We start from the raw sequence: 14,069 nt of genomic DNA, 5'->3' as shown, positions 1-14,069 counted from the left end.
TGCAATTGCCTTTGTATGCTGAGCCATCTTGCCAACCCATCTCTTCTACATAGTTCCTACTTATCAGAAAAAAAAAAATTAAGTAACCTATGTCTTTTTCAAGGATTTGGGAATTTAGACTGAATTGAGCATAGGTCCTTGCATTCATTCTCCAACACCAAGGAGACAGATTTATCAATAAGCACACTGTTACAGAGTTCACTAAGACCATTAGGAAAAGACAACAGACTCAATCCAAATTATAAGTAATTTATTAATACTGTTAGCAGGGCAACAGCCTTCCTGAAAGCCAAATTGAAGGTGTGCTGCACAAAAGGGACTAGGGGGCTTTTCAAAGTAAAGACTAGTTATGTTTTTGTGGAATTTGCAGTTACATGAGGTACTGTCCTTCTCCCCCTTGTACACATTGATAAAGGAGCTAACTCAGCATTAAGTGGGTTTACAGAAACCAGAGCAAGCAGTTCATTATCTCACAGCAGGTACACCATTATGGGCAGGATACAGGTTGCTAGTTCATCTTCCAGGAATTTAAGAGGGTGGAATGGAGTTTCTTTAGCCATCACAACACCTTGATTACAATGGTAAGGTGTAGTGAAAGAAAAGTAGTATTAAAGACATGTGGTGTGGGTGATTTGACTGGTAATATAGAATCAGAGTATTCCAGCCTTTCTCTTTCTTACTGTTCTCAGCAGAGCTCTGATGTTAAAGTATCATCCACAAGCACAGTTTGTTTCACAGCACTGAGGGCCAACTTGCATTCTTCTAAATCAAGGCTAAACCAGCAACCGGATGTTCACCTGGCTCATGCTGCAGCTCAGACTTTTGCTACTGAGGGTACGTGTAACTAAGTTAGAGAAAGACTCTCTTCATTTCTTTGGCATTTATCTCTCACGTCTTTCTTAATCTGTCCCTTTTTGAGGTTCTGTTCATGTTTGATTTAATACTAAGTCTCACACAATGAGAAGTCCCTTTTTTCCCCACCCAACCAACTGTAGTCCTCTTTCTGGATCTTGTACACACATACACTTAAGTATTTTTTCAGAACTCTGATGGGAATATCCTTACTGTCCAATAACCATGGAATTTAGTTGATATTAGGAATGCTTTTTTGAAAATCACTGACCACTGTGCGTTATCAGATGTTTATATACATCAACTTTTCCATCTATAGATCATAAAACCTATTTGCAATTTAACTTAAAATGTGACTTTCTCTTCTCTATACAGTGTTTATGCTGACTTTGAAATTTTTTTTTAATGCAGGATCTGAACAATCTTTTCAGCAGCTTCTACCAGAATTCTCTTCACAGGAAAGCCAACATGCTGATCTACCAAGTATTTACAGCATCGAAGCAAGAGGTACTTACCAAAGCATGGAAAACCAGAACTATTCTGAACAGACTGAAATACCACAAAATAAGAAAAAAACTGTTCATTTTCAGTCCTCGACAGAGAATTTGAGTCCAGTCTGCAGTTCACCTGATGATGCTACTGTATTTGATCAGTTACACCTGCAACACAGCACTCCATGTGGTTCCATCTCTAGTGAGTGCTCAGGAAAACAATTAGAAAGCAAAGAAGAAATGCCGGGCTTTCAAGAACTGTCCAGGAAAGTGGTTACAATGTCAAAAAGCCAAAGACTCACTAAAGATGAAAATGAAGCTATAAATCCACATGTAGAAACTGACTTGGAGGGAAATTCACAGAGTATTCAAATTAAAGCTGAAAGAAACCTATCTCAGGTAGCACAAGCAGAGCACATGACAAATTCCAAGTCATTTCAGAGCTCTATTCCCGTCTGGGTAAGTAGGTGTGTTTTGTACAACACTTCATCACCTTTCATCACTTTTCATGAGAAATCTTTCCAGCACATCTGGCTCAGCTTATCCCTTTTAGCAGAAGTTGTTTAGTTCTAAGCTTATAGTCAACTAGCTGTGGTTTCCACTTTCTAATACATACTGTGGCTGGGAAATCAGATGGACAGATGTCTGCAGTTGCTGGTCAGCCAAAATCTGTCAAAACAAAGGTTGGCTGATGCTAAGGCACACACCATTAATCGCTTATGGGATTAATCTGTTTACTGTGTAACAATTCAAAATGAGAGGAACATGTCATACATAAATTAAATTCCATAGTTATTGGACAATAAGGATATTCCCATCAGAGTTCTGAAAAATGCTTAAGTGTATGTGTGTACAAGATCCAGAAAGAGGACTACAGTTGGTTGGGTGGGGAAAAAAGGGACTTCTCATTGTGTGAGACTTAGTATTAAATCAAACATGAACAGGACCTCAAAAAGGGACTCTACCTCTTCAACTTATGTCAGAAGTTGATTTCTTTGGCCCTGCATACATGAACATGTACACAACAAAGATCTTTTAGGTTACAAACAATACTTCAGTCCACATAAGTAATGTCATTGCTCCCATATTCTCTGAAAGCCTAATTTATGTATGACACGTTCCTCTCATTTTGAATTGTTACACAGGAAACAGAATCTGGCTATGGTATAATGGAAGAACCAGACCTTACTCTAGTAAGCACCAGTGATATCAGCATTGCTGAAACAGATCTTGCAAACTTAACCCTTGATGAGAATGACAATGAAGCACAAAGCTGTTTCCAGGTAAATGCCCCTAGGTTCTGTGTACACAGCCTTTCTGGCTGGAAATTGGAGTCTTGACTTTAGAGCAGGATTATTAGTCAAGTACAGCAGGTTTCTATGCTACCCTTAAGCCATTGAAAACAGATTATCAATCTTCAATTCATGTGCTCACCTACAGAATTAAGACAGGAAACAAGAAACTTCTTGGCACTTAGGCAGAAGTTGGTGACAACAGATTGCATTAAATACACAAGCTACCTAGGCACATCCACTCCTAGTTCAGGGGTCTACAAAGGAAGACTGGGGGTGGGGGGTGGGTGGAAGGGAAGCAAGATTTGGTTTGAGGCTAGCAAAGCCTTACATACAAGGAAAAGCCTCAGTGCCACAGCAAAACTTTCTCAAAATTTAGGAAGGTGCATTTCTGCCTCCATCTCCAACAGAAACCTCCGATTATGGAGCTGTATCAGAGCCTTGTATAAATCAACCCCAAGTGACACTTTCAGGTAAGTGTAGTGTCAAATATAATATCAGCCCCTAATGTTTAACTGAAATGAGGATATTTGTAAACATTTTTTTTAAATTTACAGCCACACCAACGAAAAGGAAAAATACATGTATGGCGCAATCCTACCAGAGACAAAGAGAAGTGCGGAATAAAACTCAACTCCCTCAAACAGGTATGCATGACTCTGGCAACAGGTATTAGGAATGTTTATGTGACCTAGAACCAACCCTTTAATTAATCCCTTGATCTCAGGTTCGTCCCTGAGCCGCCTGAAGGGTGTGAATAAAGTTAGAGCACCTCCCCTTGAAGAGAGAAAGGCCAGACAAGCCCTCACTCACCAAAGGGCACTAAGGTATGGGTTTTGTTGTTCATTTGCTTTTAGTGTTTGGCCATTAATGCCATTTAATTCCATGTACATTTCTTACAGATTATACAAGCAGTTAGCTGAGGTAAGACAGCAAAGAGAAGAAAAAGCAAAGCAAGAAGTCCATGCTCAAAATAAAGCAAGGGCAAAAGAATTTCATAAGGTGAGCAGGAGCCAGTCTTTACCCTCAAAGGTGCTAACTCAAACAAAACAGCTAAATTTAATTTTCATTCCTTCTGCAGAAAACACTAGAGAAACTTCGAGCCAAAAATACATGCTGACTTCCTACAAACTGTGTAAAGGGTTTTCTTTTAGTAACTGTGTAAAGGGTTTTCTTTTAGTTTAATGTATAAAAAACTAGACAAAATTATTTATTGCAAACAATAAATTTTTATTTAATAAATAATTTTATTTAAATAAATTTTTATTCTATTCTGTTGCTTTTCATTCATCCAGGTCACATGGGTTCAGGATTTCTGAAGAGAGAGTTAAGTTTTAAGTTAAACTCTTAAACCTTCTGACTCAGGGAAATGCATGTATCTTCTCAGAAAAACACAGCACTATTGAGTGCTTGTTTTGTTCTGTGGAGAACATCAATCTCTGGTCACAGCGTTAAGAGCTTTTGGTTTCACGGTCCAATAAGCCCTCTTTGAAATGACCTTCACTATCTTTCTTGTATACATACCTTTCCTTTCCCAAGGATGCTCAGTCCAGTGTTACTTATTATCAGCCCTGCAGGACAAGAACATGGGAGGAGTAAGCAGCTGAGCATTCTAGGGCCATCTACCTCCAAAACAATCATTAATAACTGAGAAGAGATTTACTCATCAGAAACAAAATGTCCCCAACAGGTTAACTGCCAGCCAAGTAGCACATAGAAAACCTAATGGGAATTTTTTTTATGGTCATGTCCACAGCAAATGAGAAACTGAATTCTCAAAGCCTTGGTAATGACCATTATATAAAAATGACATTAAAACGACTACTTGCCTTTATTCTTTTTCTTTTCATGAGAAATTCAAGGTTTTCTACCTGTGGAAAAATGAAAATGGCTAAGTGTTAAAAACTGCCCTGGAGAAAATAAGGCAGGACTGTTAGTTCATAGCAGGCTACAAAGCCAGACTGTCTTGCTCACACTTGTAAGTCTGAGTAGGTAAAGATAACTGCACAACTTCCAAGATCCTCATGATTAAGGGAATAGACTTCCCAAGATGAAATAAATCAATCCTTTGGGTCTATATCATGGTATCTGGAAAGACCCACCAAAAGTAGATGTTCAGAAAGGCCAATTTCACTCAGCCCATTCAGAGCAGTTGAACATTTTTGCCCATCATCACAACATCATGTCTCTGACAGCAAATTCCAGTACCTTATCATCTAACTATAATGGTGTACATAAAGTTAACATCTTACCAGAAGATTTCTGGTGACTTCTTCAAACGATTTACTTTAGGAACCTAAAGGATTGATGATCATAGAGTAAGTATTATGAAATGAATCATTATCATGTCTTCACACAAGAGGCAAAATGTTACAGGTCTCATTGTCACCACTGTAATATATCTACTGTGATGGAAGCATGACCTGTGCCTCAATTTAGCCACATTAACCAGTTCTGGACACTGATTGACAGTGCCCATTCTTATGTAGAATGAGGCTCAGTAAAAGTTCCGGAGTCTCACACATTATTCATCAAGTAAAACCAGCTAGAAGCAAACAGAAACAATGCCTTACCATTTTAATGTAGGCCTCTCACTTGTTGACATCCTAGGAAGAAAAGGAGTGATTCATTCAGCAAGTGACAATGCTTGCCCACCGAGCATATACCAGCTATTCTCCAGAATCCCCATTGTAGTCAAACTTACAAGTTAGTTGCTCTGACCTCAACAGGGCACCCATAGCCACAATAAATATATCTAGTATAAAATAATAACTGTATCACTAGAAATACCAGGTTTAACATGCACAAAGCCAAGAAACCAACGATGCCAGATAGTGAATTTCTATTGCACTGTCTTTTGAACACGCCAGCAGGAAAGAACTGCTGAGTGCAGATACCATGCAGTGCCAATTCCTAAAACCCACAGCCTGGTGCTCCTAATGAAGACACTAATTAATGGTATGGTCCTAATCATGGTCTCTTCTGAATAACCAATGTTCCATATATTAAGGGGGCTGTTCATTTATGCAGGTGATTCAGAATTCCATCTGATTCTTCACTCCCACCCACACTGGAAAAGTGCCCAAATGAAACTTTAACTTGCCTGATTTTTTCTCTCTTTGGGAAAACAGACATATGCACACGCTGTTGGATACCCTCCCTGATCATCTAACTCGTATTTTCTGAGGGTTTCTTGCTGAAGTTCCCAGATTTGGCTATCATACCCGCCTAGCTTCTAGGGTTCTGAACCAATTACTGGGACCAATTACTTCATCTGCTAGCCATCTAGCCAGCAAGAACTTTATTTTCTGAGGCCCATTTCCAATAGTTTCCCAGGCTGGCCTCTAACTTGGCTCCTTCCGCCTTCAGGCTCCTAACCCCTACGACTGCAGGAGCGACTGCAGGAGCGGGACAAGCACACTGTATGTGGAGTGTTCAGGACCTCAACATTCCTAATGACTGAGCATTTCCAGGCACTTTGACTTATATGAGAGCACAAAGAAAGGTTGTTTTTCCTAGTCCATACACAGCAACTGCTTTTGCTGGGAACTATACCATGTAACACCTGAAGCATGAGACACTGAAACTAAAAACCAACAGAAATTTAGTTTCACTTACCAACGTGTTTGAAGAGTTCTGCTAATATTCATTCCTAGAGAATAGTACATAAATAAGCCTTTAAAAGAAAAAAAAGGATAGGATTCCCAGTTATAAAAACTACAGTCTAAGTTCACTGTCCAGGTTTAATAGCTGTAGCCAGTTCTATCAGAATTAAGTTTTAGTTCATGTCTGTATCATTCAGCAGTTGAACAGTTTTAATTCATCATCTGAACTGTAACTATGTTTTCCCAAGATACAGTGCCAAACTTACCTAACACTCTTAGTAATTTTTGAAGGATATGCCAGTACCTGAAGTTAAAAAAAAAACTGAATGAAATATTAGTGTTTCATATTTCTTAAATGTCTTGTAGTTCCTCCTTTCCACAGACCTAATAAGCAGTTCTGTGAATCAAGCAAACCACAAGTTACTGTATGAGGCGTTTCCAACGATGGGTGGCTATTAGGGAAGCCCCATCGGGATAGACCTCAAAAGCAAAGCATTGTGATGCCAACTTCTGTATGAACATCTATCTACAAATAGGACCTTAAGGAAATTACTAAAAGAAGTCATCTCAAAACACTTGCCTAGTGAAGCTCATTCTTATAGGGCCAGGTTCTCAAATACTCAGCACATGATATGGATTCTTTACCAAGCTGTTTTAAGCACCAGTACAAAGTAAATTTTCATCAAGAGGCTAAAAGTCTGATTTTTTTTTTAAGGACAGTATTGAGGCTTTTGAAAATTATATGTATTCAAGATTGTACAAATTTCTGCTGTAATTATACAATGTTTCAGAAACTTTATAGGGTAATGTTTTAACTTGAGTATGAGACCTTATAGTCTTCAGTGCTTTTTCTTGCACTATCCTAAACATTTCAAATTACTGTTTCTAAATATGCACACTTGAACATGCTCAAGGATTTCTTGAAAGCTAGAGCACAGAATAAAACTGGCATTCACAAATATAATGAAGATATAAATTGAGAGTATGCTACTTACCACACTGAAACAAACATCTATTCGCAGGTATCTTCAATCTGCCTGCATAGTCAAGACAAGCCTTTAAAAAAAAAAAAAGAAATATTCGTCACATTGGGCTTCTTTTATTGTTACCTATGCCTTTAAATTATAGGACAGCTAGAACCAACCTCATTAGTACCATAATCCCTTTGTGCTGTCCTATATTCCTTCTTGTATGTATCAAAACTCATACTGAACAGTGAGTTCTGGGTTGCAAAAGAGGATTTACTGTTGCACCTGTCTAGCCTGCTTTTGTCCACCAGCTGAACAAAAACACACACAAGTGCTGCCAAACCAGGCCACAGAAATCGGACACAAAAGCCAGCTTCCAACTGTGACTGCAATATCAACAATGGCAATATTCAACGCATCCTAGGGCAAGACACGCTCATATTCCACTCAAGAGTTACACACCTAGCCAGAAGCTGGCACACCACAGGTTGTAGCATCCAGAGAAGGGGTGTGTGAAAAGGTGACTCAGATTATGACTTGGCTCTCATTACCCATGAAATGGCTGGTTAATAACCATCTTTTAAGTCCAGTTCCAAGCGCCTTGATACCTTCTGACCTTGGGTACCAGGATGCATAGCGTACACACATACACTATGGCTAAACACTCACACAGAAGCTGAAATCAGAAAGACGTGTATGGGTCTTTATATTAGCACTTTTCTTCCAGCACCAAAATCACACTTGAAATTAGTTAAGCAATGGCTTTCCCCAGTAATTTGTGGCTTCTTTCTCAGGCTGGCTCACGTTTTGTTTCTTCATCTAGTTGGCATACAAAAATCACTTGTAGTCATGTGTTCCTATTGTTTCTTTTTTCTGAATGCTCTTTACCTTCTTTGATATTTGTATGTACATCTCCTTTCCAGGCCCTTCCATGCTCTCTCTGTGAAGTTTCGTTGGCCTTAGCTTTTTTAGAGAATGCAGGCTCTTTCTTACTCTTCTCTTGCTCTAAATTTCTCTTTGGAAATTCTGAGCTTATTATGAAGCAACTGTCTTCCTGCATTTAATAGAAAATCAGTTAGTAACTAAGTTCAACACTGACAAGTGGGTGAGTGCTACATCTATTCCTCAAAGTCCAAATAAACACCTACACTATTTTCTCACGTGACAGCCTTCATATCATGAGACTAATTAAATATTCATTACAAAATATTTTAATGGGAGGTGCAAAGATCACTCAGTGGTTATGAACACTGACTTCCTTATGGAGGACTAAGATTCAAATCCAAGCACCCACGTGTATATTACTCTAGTTACAAGGGACCTATGCCCAATTCTGGCATCCCCAGGTATCAGGCATGCACATAGCATAGACATACCTGCAGGCATCAACACCTACATACATAATACTGTAAACTAAACAAAAATCTTAAGAATGGAGTCATGCATAAGCCTATAACAGGAGGAAACAGTGCTGGCAGATTAATCCACTGGTCTACGGTCTCAGGGTTCATTGATATGTGTGATAAAATGGAGGAGTGGCACTGACTTCTAGCCTCCACACATATATATATATATATATATATATATATACACCCATACCTATACCTGCATACAAATATTCAAAGCTGGGGCTATAGCTCAGTGGTAGGATGCCTTGTCATAAATGAACGCACAGACAAGGTCCTGAGCTTTGACAGGGATAAGCAGAAGAGCCGCAAAAAAAAAAAAAAGAAAAAAAGCTCATTATCAAATATTCTAGAGTATTTTCATTCTTGTTTCCTACATTAAGTTTAAATGGAATTTTTTTTGTTTTTGTTTTTGTTTTTCAAGACAGGGTTTCTCTGTGTAGCTTTGCGCCTTTCCTGGAACTCACTTGGTAGTCCAGGCTGGCCTCGAACTCACAGAGATCCACCTGGCTCTGCCTCCCGAGTGCTGGGATTAAAGGCGTGCGCCACCACCGCCCGGCTTAAATGGAATTTTAATAGAAACCACTGTATACAACTTCTACATTCCATAAACAGTGAAAATCAGCCACTTACAACCAATCTGATATCACATCCAGACTCGGGATTTGTTGCCTCATCTTCTGTCCTGTAACATTAAGTAAATAACTGTCACAAATCTTTCTCTTTATATTCTAACACTACTAAAATCTATGCTCTAAGGAAAACATAACATCCTGCCTGTAACTCTCCAAACTAATGTCCTGTGCATATACCCAATAAACAATCCTACAAGTGTTATAATGTTTAAGCATTATCACTGGATGGTTAGTCCATCAACATGTCTTTAATCCTAGCACTTGGGAGATAGAGGTAGGTAAATCTGAGTGTAAGCAAAAGCCACAAAGTTGTGAGACTGCCTCAAAACTACTTAAATGTGGAATAATAGATATTTAAGTTAGCTTTAAAACACACACACACAACACAAACTCAGGAACAAATAACTCTTCAAGGTCCAACTTACAAAGGCTCTTCAATAGGAGAAAGAGGACCATCATCATCCATGTACTTGTGTCTCCGACTGTCAAGGTCTTCCTTTTCTAAATCTTCCCCAGCATGCATTTGCTCCAAGCATTCCTTAAGGTGTTGCTCATACTTCAGTTTTTCAATGTGGTGAAAAAATCCTCTTGCAACAGCTTGCTTCAAGTTAGATACATAATTCTTTAAATCTTAGAACATCAAATATTAATGATAATCAAGCTTGAAATTCTACAAGGGGATGGGCGACGGCTCACTGTACATCAAGAAAAGATTTGGAAGCACAGAAACCATGTGAATGTTGAGTGTACACAGTCGTTCTACTGTAATTAATTCCAGTCTTGGAAGGTCAAGGCAGTACCCCAAGAACAAGCTGAATAGGAAGTCAACCTAAATTAGCAAGTTCTGCTAGGTTTGCACATGCACACACACGAAAAGAATGACTACATTAATCCTTTTTGATTATAAATTCCAAGTAAGGATCATTTGTATTTTTGTAACATTTAATGCTCAAATATTTGAAAACCCTAATTAACACCTGGGTACTTGAGTATTCCAGATTTCATGTTATGGGTGTTTTGACTGCCTGTATATCAATGCACTACTACATGCCTGGTGCCCTCAGAGACCAGAAGAGAGCATCCCTGGGGTTATAGATGTGAGAGACCATGTAGGATACTGGACATTGAACCTGGCTACTCTGGAAGAACAGCCAGTGTTATGTATTTCTCCAGCCCTTGTCCTAGTTAGCTTTAACTCAATTTGACATTGCTCAGAATCACCTGAGAAGGGATCATCAACTGAGGGACTGCTACTATTATTGTGTAGAGACTGCCTAGATTGTAGGTGGTACCATTCCTTGGGCAAGGGCTCGTAGATTAACAATGCACATGACCAGCTAGAAAAGCATCACCTTTCACATTCCTATTCCACAGCCCTTTCTGGATACTTCTAAAAGTGGGCTTTAAGAAATCATAACCTTACTTTGAAATGACAGGTCTGACTTGGGCTACTGAAAAGGTACCTTGAGTATTGTATGCTTGAGAGTAGTTTAGACAGTAAGATGAAGAAATTTTCTGCATATAAACAATCTTGGAGCATTATTCTCTAAATTTTTGCAGATTTCACTCAGAAACACTTGAAGACTAGAGCACACTTCACATAGAAGCCACTGTTTGTCAAAATAAGTGTTCCAGGTGTACCTCAACTAAGAATGGCCAACAACCACACCTTTAATCCCAGAACTTGGGAGGCAGATTTCTATGAGTTCAAGGCCAGCCTGATCTACAAAATTCTAGAACAGCCAGAGCTATTAGAGAAACCTGGTCTTGAAAGGGGGGGGGGGGGGGGGGAAGACACGGGACGGGACACAAACATTCCACTTTACCTAGTGTATTTGTCTACATGAGAATGACTCACCTCGTACGTTAAAATTTTCTTCCAAGGTAAAGGTTTTCTTCCATTTTCAGATTCTAAGAATGGAAACACAGCTCCTTTGTCTTTAATTTGTTTGATATCTATTTGTGACCTTCTAGGGTTTCTAGCATTTTTTATTCCAGGTGGTCTTCCTCTTGGTCTTAATTTTGGCTTATACTTTCTCTTTTTCCGTTTCCTTTTCTTAAATCTTTCAAAAATAGCCTTCAAAGTCAGAGGCTTTGGTTCCAGAGAGGAGTCACTGGACGAGTCCGTTTCAGCCCTCACAGGTGAAACGACACATGCTGCAGTAGGGTTTCTTCGTCTTTGTGGAGGCGAAGAAACACACTGGGTTTTAAATAAGCTATCAGATGAGTCATCACTAAAAAAAAGTAAATAAACTGTATTATTGAATTATCACTAGACACAATTCTCATTACCGAGTGGCAAGGCAGCTCACAATCGTTAGTAACTCCCGTTTCCCGGAGCTCCACACACCCTCTTCTGATGAGAGCACAAGGAACACATGATACTGTAGAAAAGCACACATCGGACAAATCGGAGAAAACGTTAAAAATTCGAATGTGCCTTTCTTCCAAAGCCAACCCCCCCCCAATCATACCCAACACTTTAGAATAGACTAAGTACCAGTTAGTGTGACACACTAAGCCACTGTGTCCTGGCCATCATATCTAAAGCACACAGCTATTTAAAATGTTCAATTTTATCTTCCATGAGAAAGAAGCTCCAAATCATCTGCTTAACTTTTCTAAACCTTCCACTACGTACCTACTAGACAAAAATAGGCCAATCTAGGAAAACGTATATATGTTTTCCTAAAGTAAGACTATGTCCCACTTTTACATATTCAGGTTGGGGAGTTATCTGCAGTAGTTTGCAGAGTGTGTAATATGCCTTTAATCCCAGCTCTTAGGAGGCAGAGGCAGGATTATCTGAATGAAACCACCCATGGCCACCTACTGAGACTTTTTCTTAAAAAAAAAAAAAAAAGAACAGGTGAATAGACTGAATCTAGGTGTTTACACATAAAAGGTGCCTTACCTTTGGTTTCCAGTGTCCCCAGCTCTATCAGATGTCATGCAGTCAACAGAACTCACTCCTGGTTGAGCCATCACTTGTTCTCTGCCTTATCCAGTTTTCTGCAATTACAAATTTCAGTGTGATGCACCTTCCCGGACACCCAGCATTCTACTGAAAAGTTCGACATACACCATACCACCACATGAATTAGGTAAAACTAATTGATCTAAGAATAGTCCACTTTAGATCATCTTTAAAAACCTTCAAGTGAGAAGCTCAGCAGTTAAGAGTAACTTTCCAGATTGAGTTGTTCCCAGCACTCACTTTGGGTGGCTCACAACTTTAATTCCAGCTTCATGCTTTTTTGGCCTCCTGGATACCCCCCACATATGTGGCATACATTCACAGTATTTTTTTAATCTACAAGTGAAAGCAAAGAAACCACATTCCAATGCACTTTGTTTTTTCTCTAAATCTACCTAACAAGAGCACCTGAGTGGCTTTACCAGCAGCCAGCCACACAGTATTGCAGCATTACTAATTTCAAGGCGAACCCTTGCAAGGCTGAAACAAGAGCGTCATCATCAGTTCAGGCAGTTGAAGTATGCACAGAGACAGTGGCTCACAATTACTGTTCAAAATCACTGTAATGCCAAGAGTCAGTGTACAAGAATCTCTAAGGTGAGGCTGGAGAGATGGCTTAGCATTAAAGCATTAACTGGCTGAGCCGGGCGGTGGTGCATGTCTTTAATCCCCGCATTCAGGAGGCAGAGGCAGGCGGATCTCTGTGAGTTCAAGGCCAGCCTGGCCTACAGAGTTGAGTTCCAGGATAACCTGGGCTGTCTCGAAAAACAAACAAAAAAAAGGAGTACTGGCTGCTCTTCAAGGCACAGAAATTGGATTTCCGGCACCAACATGGCAGCTTAAAAAGGTCTGTATGTAACTGGCCAGGTGGTGGTGGTGCACGCCTTTAATCCCAGTTCTAGGGAGGCAGAGGCAGGCGGATCTCGGAAACCAGCCTGATCTACAAAGTAGATGCTAGGACAGCCAGAACCGTTACACAGAGAAATCTGGTCTCCGAAAACAAAAGGGGGAGGGACCGTAACCAGTCCTAGTGGATTTATGCGCTCTTCTGTGGGCAATGCACGCACGTGGTTCAGACTTAACAGGCATGCAAAACACCCACACATACAAAAGGGATAACTTCAACGTTATCCTTGGCTACACAAATCCTAGAACTAAACTAATCATACTAATCATAACCTTCAAGGCTAAGAAAGCCAGTTGACTAAGACTTTGTGAAATACCCACTATATGAATTGTTTTTTAAATATTAACCCATCAATGTTACCATACTTGGCCTGTTTGCACCAACGATATGTACGTGTGGAAATTCTAAGGTAACATCAAACTACAGTACAGCAATCTATCTAGAAATCAATCCTACCTGTATGGTGCTTTCAAATTCTGAAAATGCAATTGTGGAAGCCACGTGGTGACTGCCGAAAAACTGGTGAGAACATACGCCGTGGGCCGACCGACGAGGCCTTCTGAGCCCTCAAGAGATGTAGGCAGGCAGCACAGGGCACAGCCCCGACAGGACACTAAAAAACCCCTCCTGGCCCCATACACCTTGTCATCTCCCGACAGCGCCCGGGAGCCACGCGCGGCCAGCGAAGCCCTGGAGCCCGGCCCGCGAAGCCCCGGAGCACGGCCCGTTGCGCCTCACCCGACAACTGCGCCGACTCCGTGCGGAGAGCCGCCCAAAGAGCCCTGGCCCGCGGAAAGCCCCCACTCCTCGGTCGCTCCACATCGGGAGCCCAGTGCGGAAACGACCGTCTTGCTCCTCCACCGCGCCGAAAAGAACGTTCCTGCTCACTGCAGCGGGACTAAACAGGCCGAAATCTCGCGTGAGCTCTTAGCGGCG

At 40.4% G+C, this 14,069-nt stretch overlaps 2 protein-coding genes and 8 non-coding genes across 11 annotated transcripts in view; 1 reads left to right on the top strand and 9 right to left on the bottom strand.

Moving 5' to 3' along the window:
• Cep295 (centrosomal protein 295) overlaps positions 1-3,766 on the top strand; it is a 44,224-nt gene extending 40,458 nt beyond the window's left edge. The window contains exons 23-30 of the mRNA XM_059267350.1: positions 693-834; positions 1,264-1,802; positions 2,489-2,626; positions 3,015-3,108; positions 3,193-3,282; positions 3,363-3,462; positions 3,538-3,637; positions 3,717-3,766. Of these exons, the coding sequence (XP_059123333.1) occupies positions 693-834; positions 1,264-1,802; positions 2,489-2,626; positions 3,015-3,108; positions 3,193-3,282; positions 3,363-3,462; positions 3,538-3,637; positions 3,717-3,755 (1,242 nt within the window). The 3' untranslated portion in view covers positions 3,756-3,766. The remainder of the gene's footprint in view (positions 1-692; positions 835-1,263; positions 1,803-2,488; positions 2,627-3,014; positions 3,109-3,192; positions 3,283-3,362; positions 3,463-3,537; positions 3,638-3,716) is intronic.
• Positions 3,767-4,006: 240 nt separating this feature from the next.
• Positions 4,007-4,135, bottom strand: LOC131915749 (small nucleolar RNA SNORA25). The gene has a single exon (XR_009380404.1). It is a non-coding gene; the product is annotated as a small nucleolar RNA SNORA25 (small nucleolar RNA).
• A 175-nt stretch (positions 4,136-4,310) lies between these two features.
• LOC131915753 (small nucleolar RNA SNORA32) lies at positions 4,311-4,431 on the bottom strand. The gene has a single exon (XR_009380408.1). It is a non-coding gene; the product is annotated as a small nucleolar RNA SNORA32 (small nucleolar RNA).
• Positions 4,432-4,744: 313 nt separating this feature from the next.
• Positions 4,745-4,818, bottom strand: LOC131915745 (small nucleolar RNA Z40). The gene has a single exon (XR_009380401.1). It is a non-coding gene; the product is annotated as a small nucleolar RNA Z40 (small nucleolar RNA).
• A 182-nt stretch (positions 4,819-5,000) lies between these two features.
• On the bottom strand, positions 5,001-5,133 carry LOC131915750 (small nucleolar RNA SNORA1). Its single transcript, XR_009380405.1, has one exon. It is a non-coding gene; the product is annotated as a small nucleolar RNA SNORA1 (small nucleolar RNA).
• A 75-nt stretch (positions 5,134-5,208) lies between these two features.
• On the bottom strand, positions 5,209-13,921 carry Taf1d (TATA-box binding protein associated factor, RNA polymerase I subunit D). 2 transcript variants are annotated; one of them, XM_059267348.1, is made up of 10 exons: positions 13,590-13,921; positions 12,164-12,562; positions 11,108-11,483; positions 9,675-9,850; positions 9,248-9,299; positions 8,097-8,262; positions 7,236-7,296; positions 6,507-6,544; positions 6,254-6,287; positions 5,209-5,241 (listed from the first exon to the last, which is right to left on the bottom strand). In XM_059267348.1, exons 2-7 carry the CDS (start codon positions 12,232-12,234, stop codon positions 7,286-7,288), a joined length of 852 nt encoding a protein of 283 aa, XP_059123331.1. In that variant the 5' UTR covers positions 12,235-12,562; positions 13,590-13,921; the 3' UTR covers positions 5,209-5,241; positions 6,254-6,287; positions 6,507-6,544; positions 7,236-7,285. The 2 variants fall into 2 exon arrangements, with proteins under 2 accessions (XP_059123331.1, XP_059123332.1); XM_059267349.1 differs by having other exon boundaries at positions 5,221-5,241; positions 6,507-6,562.
• On the bottom strand, positions 5,406-5,543 carry LOC131915747 (small nucleolar RNA SNORA8). The gene has a single exon (XR_009380402.1). It is a non-coding gene; the product is annotated as a small nucleolar RNA SNORA8 (small nucleolar RNA).
• LOC131915764 (small nucleolar RNA SNORD5) lies at positions 6,396-6,468 on the bottom strand. Its single transcript, XR_009380418.1, has one exon. It is a non-coding gene; the product is annotated as a small nucleolar RNA SNORD5 (small nucleolar RNA).
• On the bottom strand, positions 6,594-6,726 carry LOC131915754 (small nucleolar RNA SNORA18). Its single transcript, XR_009380409.1, has one exon. It is a non-coding gene; the product is annotated as a small nucleolar RNA SNORA18 (small nucleolar RNA).
• Positions 7,417-7,544, bottom strand: LOC131915758 (small nucleolar RNA SNORA40). Its single transcript, XR_009380413.1, has one exon. It is a non-coding gene; the product is annotated as a small nucleolar RNA SNORA40 (small nucleolar RNA).
• Positions 13,922-14,069: the final 148 nt, after the last annotated feature.

Source organism: Peromyscus eremicus, chromosome 7 (genome assembly GCF_949786415.1).
Source record: "Peromyscus eremicus chromosome 7, PerEre_H2_v1, whole genome shotgun sequence".
NCBI classification, from domain to species: Eukaryota; Metazoa; Chordata; class Mammalia; order Rodentia; family Cricetidae; genus Peromyscus; species Peromyscus eremicus.
The sequence above is the reverse complement of the archived record's forward strand: the minus strand, read 5'-3'. Positions and strand labels throughout refer to the sequence as shown.